Source organism: Sapajus apella, unplaced genomic scaffold (genome assembly GCF_009761245.1).
Source record: "Sapajus apella isolate SASKATOON/1434 unplaced genomic scaffold, GSC_monkey_1.0 scaffold27, whole genome shotgun sequence".
Classification (NCBI taxonomy): Eukaryota; Metazoa; Chordata; class Mammalia; order Primates; family Cebidae; genus Sapajus; species Sapajus apella.
The window spans coordinates 19,476,755-19,482,754 of record NW_022436967.1 but is presented as its reverse complement, the minus strand read 5'-3'; the positions used below and the strand labels follow the sequence as shown (position 1 = coordinate 19,482,754).

At 34.5% G+C, this 6,000-nt stretch overlaps 1 protein-coding gene across 7 annotated transcripts in view; it reads right to left on the bottom strand.

Moving 5' to 3' along the window:
- Positions 1-526: 526 nt before the first annotated feature.
- PDE5A (phosphodiesterase 5A) overlaps positions 527-6,000 on the bottom strand; it is a 128,471-nt gene continuing 122,997 nt past the window's right edge. For all 7 annotated transcript variants that reach the window (XM_032292431.1, XM_032292429.1, XM_032292430.1 and 4 more), the window contains one exon: positions 527-4,870. In XM_032292431.1, the coding sequence (XP_032148322.1) occupies positions 4,733-4,870 (138 nt within the window). In that variant the 3' untranslated portion in view covers positions 527-4,732. The remainder of the gene's footprint in view (positions 4,871-6,000) is intronic.

Here is a 6,000-nt window from a genome sequence, read left to right as displayed (position 1 = left end):
ATAACTGAAACTCTGGCACTCTCTAGTGGTCAGAGAATCTAAAATATTGTTCTACATGAGCTTATAGTTTAATTTACTTCTTCCTTTAGCTTTATGAATTACACATAACCTAGATATTCTTTCCCCCATGAAGAAGGCTTGTCTAGTGGCAAAATAATGATAACAGATATTCTGCATTTACTCATACTTCCACACCTCTAGACTAGAAGCATAAGATACAGTGGTGTTGGATTCCCTGAAGGCATTTCCTTAGCCATTACCAGATAACTAAATTAAGAAATGTTAACTGCAAAAAACTCAGACAATCCAAACCTGCTGGAGGAGGAAGAATATTATGGAGAAGAGTCTAGGCTAAGGAAAGGATTATATTAAACCATATTTTTCTTCAGCTAATAGGATCACAGGTTAGCTTAATTAAAGTCTCTCAAACTACTGGGTCCATTCTTACTGCGAAAATCCAAACTCCCCTACTAATTCCCCACCCTTAAAATTCAGAGTCCCGTAATAATCACACAATATTCATACCTACTTGTTCATTCTTTTTATTTTTACAAAGCATGGCAAAATGAGGAAACCACTGACAAGTGAAGAGTTTGCACAATGGAAGACCATCTTGACCATCTCATGACTTTATACAGGAATCAGGTGGGTAAGTGTTCCTTTAAAGTGATTTTGTCGTAGAAGAGTAATCTGAAATGACTCTCGTGATGGAGGAAAGGAAAGAAATGAAATCAACATTCATGATTATTTAAAATGACTTAAAAGCTAAGCGTAATATACAGAGTAAGTCCTTTTCCTAGTATAAAAATAGTGCCAGAAACTATATTTGTTCAAATATATTGAAAAGGTATAAGAATACAAATAGTTATTAACAGTGGCTAGTGATGCCTCATAAGGTTTTCTTTTCCTAAACTGTGATAGAAATTTATATTTTCAACTATTTACATGGCTTTCAACAACATTCATTAAGACATGTTTTCACAGGCTTATGGTAAGTATATGGAATGGCAAAGTGAACTTTAATACTTTCTTCTTCCCTCTCTGTAGTAGAGCAGAAGGGGTCCAAAACTGTGCACAATTTAACAGTCCAGAAGAACTGTGTAACCTTTACCTTACTAGCATATGGAGAAAATAAACTATATACAAGAATACAAAACTCCTTAAAGTGTTCAACTATCAACATGTTAAGTGATTCATACTTGCAAGATAGGATGTTTGTTCACCGGTAGATTCTTACTAAGTTTCAGGTAAAGAAGGTGCATAAAACATATGTTATTGATAAAAATTGAAGTGATGCAGTACATCCCATGTTCTCACATTAAATTGGCAGTATCAGAAGCTGATAAGTCTCTTCTCCAGCACCTCATTCAGGGACCATGAGCTCCTTAAGGTCACTGCTCTGTCCACAGCTGAGCACAGTACCTAACACGTGGCAGGGACTCAATAAAAGGTGGGTCAATGCATGTCTGACACAAAACAATTATATTGTGTCACCTTATTTTGACTACAGTTGTTCGTAAGAGAGGATAATGATGACACTTTTATTATCTTGTTTTAAATCAATCTTGTAAACAAAAGACAATTGCTTGTGATGGCCTATTAAATTTTAGGAGTACAATCTGGTGAAAAACACAGAAAAAAATAGTAAATCAAATTGGAAGACGTTTGATATTTGTGTTGCTAAGCTGAAAATAAAGGCACTTCCCTGCTAGGCAAGAGTATATCTGTGACTGAATAGTTTTCTCCAAGAATCCAATATTTCCAGTATATTTTTGTATACTTTCTTGTCTCTATTACTTCTATTAAAGGAAACTATTCTTCATAATTAAGAGACAATGGTGACAATGTCATCATCCTGGGTTTGCACCTTAAAGCAATGTACCCATAGAGCTCTAAATCTCACATTTACTAGTGATCTGCAAGTGAAGCTGAATAAATATATAGTCTTTGTTTGTTCAGTCTTGGAAACTCAACATTAGAAACAACACGTGGGGATAGATCACCTTTTCTCTAGACTAATACCCCATTTCTGACAGTGGTCTCCATGGCCCATTGGGGCTTATAAAGTAGCTGCCTTCTGTGACATCCTGCTTGAAGACAAAGACTTTGTCCAAACATAACTCCTTTTTAAAAAGCACAACTTGTTTAGGCACACAGAGGTTAAGTGACTTACACAAATCCACCCAGGATTGTGATTGGCACAGTCCAATCTACTGAAAACTATAAGGCTAGGCAATCATATAGATATCTTTTAACAAATTAGTAAAATAGTGGCAACTTTCTGGTTAAAAATTGAAATTAAATGGTATCATGTTACTCTGTTATAATGAAACAAACAAAAAATCTAGAACAAGAACTTCTTGCTAGTTATGGGTAATGTAAATACAGGGTAGGGTGAAGGAGGACTATATGTATACTTTTCCAGCTTGAGGGAATACTGGAAAGGAAATTAAAAATTATTTGAACCAATTAACCAGCCCTAAAGAAGTACTCTTCTGTATGAACGAAAATATCCAACAATAAAATAAAATAGGCATTGCCCAATTTCTTTTAATGTTTAAACTAGTAAAATAAACATTATTCAAAGACAAACCAAACCATTTCTAATCTAAATATATCTTCTTGCTTATTAAAATGACACACAAATAAACACTCTAAACAATCTACTATGTCTTTTAAAAAATTCTCAGTGACACACACTAGGGGGGACTAAACAAACTACAAAAGTGTAAGTACATATTTTAGCATTACTACTAAATCACAATGTAATAAAAAGGTTTATTAAAGATTGCTATTCTTTATGCAATATTTCTATACTAAGTATTTATGTGTGCATGCATAAGTATACACCTATATGTATATATAACTATTATTTTAGTGATAATCTGTGTATTTTACATGCCAGTGCCACTAAGGGGCAACCTTAAACATTTTGTTTGTATGGCAAAAAGTAAAATAAAATATCCTGAAAATACCAGTATACAACAATATATATAGCATTAAACAGTTGATAACTTCCTAGATTAGTCTTTACCAAATACAAAATAATGGCAATAAAATGTGTTTTGCTTTTTTGTTTTTTTAACCAGAGTGATAAAAGTCACATTATGTTACAATATATATATACACATACACACGTATATACACACTTAAAATTTTAAAAACTTAAGGAACATATTAAATTTTAAGTAAAATTTAGGGGAATAGGGACAAAGATGGGAAATACATTTTGGTGAAAGGTCCTTGAGAATGTTGTATTACCATATACCTAAGAAATTTTCTATCCAAATTAGTGATAGAAACTCAGATCAAATATCTTTTTTGTGGGTTGGAGGTAGAAGTTAACAAACTTCTCCTTCTACTCTCCCCAAATCCAAACATTCCTGAATATTTGAAACAGATTTTCCTTTCCTAGACCAGTTGCTTAATTCATTATCTACTTCTCCAATATTGAATAAATGTGTATTTAGGGGCACACATGTAGAATATTAATCCAGTTAAATGGGCTCAAATTCTAAGAAAATGTTAACTATACTAAATGTTATGGGAAGGAAATACCACTGAATACGAGTTAAGAGCCAGTGTTTAGCATTCACATCCAACCTTCTCTGGATCGGGGTTGACTTGTCCTATACATCAAAATATGACAATTTTTCAAATACAATACTGCTAAATGTTATTCAGACATAACATTTCTTACCCACTGTTCCCTCAAATTCATTTTCTACTCTAGTATTGGCAAAAGCTCTTTGCTATTTATATAATTAAAAATTTTCTTTAAATTTCAATTGACAGAAGAAAAAAGATTCATTTTGTATTTTCTTATCTATAGTCATGTCTCACTTAGATCAATGCTCCAACTGTCACTTTTATTTTAAAAAGGAAATTCAGAAGGAAAAAAAACTCTTAGAGATATCCTCTAACAGGACATTTTTCTTCACTGATAGACATCCATGACCATTCCATTTCTACAGCACACTTATCCCTCAATAAAGTCAGTCACTGGATCATCTCCTAAGGTTTCACCTGCTTTGCTTCAGGTAGGTGAGATGGAAGTGATTGTATGGGTAGCCTTTAGAAAAATGTACTGCACTGAAATGACAAAGTTCTCTCTTGCCTGTTCTCTCACAAAACAGAAAATCATTTAAATGTTTTCTTTACAATACAGTTTCATTGTACTTCCCATTTGTTTCAGAATACCTGAACTTTTTACAAAAGACATTGTTGACAAATACAATTATTTCTTCTTAAAATCTACTCAGCCAGCATTTTTCACTATCCTATAAAGGCTTTAAATGTCACAGAATGTATGATAATTTGCTCCTAACCTACTTTTGAAAAAGGAAAGATTTCAAACATTCTTGAAAAACTGGTAATTCAGAAAACACAAAAACCAATTATTTAAAAGCTCCAAGCAAAAAAACCTCAGTGCAAGAATACCGCTTACACTTTGCAGTACATGAAATACCACAAACAATGCTTTTATCAAGGTGCTAAGAGTGGATGTTGTTGATCATTTTGGTTCAGTGGCATAAAACAAATATACAAAAAATATGTAATATTCTGCTAAAAACATTTCATGCTATACTCTCAAAAGTTGTACAAAAACAAAAATACAGCAGTGGCAAAGTATATACCAAATACAGACAGTATACAGACAGTGTGTAAGAACCTAGGCATATTGCAGAACACACCATCTCTGTAAACTTCAACTCTGCATGAAATGGGCCACTCAGTTCCGCTTGGCCTGGCCGCTTTCCCCGTTAATCAGCATCTTCTCCTGCTGTTCTGCAAGGGCCTGCCATTTCTGCCTGTTCTTCCTGCAGCCATCTAGCAAAGGGAAACAGTCCTCTGACACATGGGTCAGGGCCTAAAGAAAAAAAGAAAGCAAACAACTAGAGGGAAGCCAGGAAATAAGCCCTCTCCCACAGCCTGTTACAAAGGGCCGCATCCCACACGCTTTTCATGAGCAGACTCACTGCTGAAATTTTCACAAGCTGTGTGCGCACATACACAGATCATTTACGCATGATTCTTCCAAAACACTACAAATTAAGTAGTAGTTTGCTGAGAGACAGAGCATACACACACATTCCAAAATAACATTATTGTGCTAGGTAGACAGATCTATGTGGAATCCACTTTTAGGGGAAAAAAGACATTTTGTTTCTATGTAGTACAGTTGGGTGTCCCTAAGTGTGACTGCATTGGAAGCTGCTTAGTTTTTGTGTTTTTTAGGCAATGGTCTCATATAATATACTTAAATAGGCTTTTATCCAGGATTATATTATAATAAAGATTAATTCATAATTTGGTATGGCATTGTTATATACCAATTATAGTGTCATAAACATTTAGACACAAGAATGTTCATTGCAGATTTCTTCCTAATAGTGATACACTGACAATGACAAATACACAACAGTAGGCTGTCACTGGAAAACACCCCAACAGAATTTAAAAAAAAAGAGAAACCTTACAGGAACACATTTGATACATAAAATATGGATATAATAACATTATGGATTCCAAAAGGCAATTATTGAATTATTGTTAAATGAAAAGTATATGAAAATGTCATAAACCATATGCATATACATTAATATGTTATCTGTAGTTATCTCTGGGTAGTAGATTCTAAGTGGTTTTACTTTCCTTTTTGCTTCTCAGTAATTTTGATTTTTCTTTTTCTTCTTTTCTTTAGGACAGGATTCCACTCCCGTCGTCCAGGCTGGAGTGCAGTAGTATGATCTCGGCTCACTGCAACCCCCTCCTCTCCTACTCAAGCAATTCGCCTGCCTTAGTCTCCTAAGTGGCTGGGCTACAATCACGTGCCACTATGCCCTGCTAATTTTTCTATTTTTTGTAGGGACAGGATTTTGCCATGTTGGCCAGGCTGGCCTTGAACTCCTGAGCTCATGTGATCTGCCTGCCTTGGCCTCCCAAAGTGCTGGGATTACAGGTGTGAGCCACCTTGCCTGGCCTCTGATTTTTCTATAG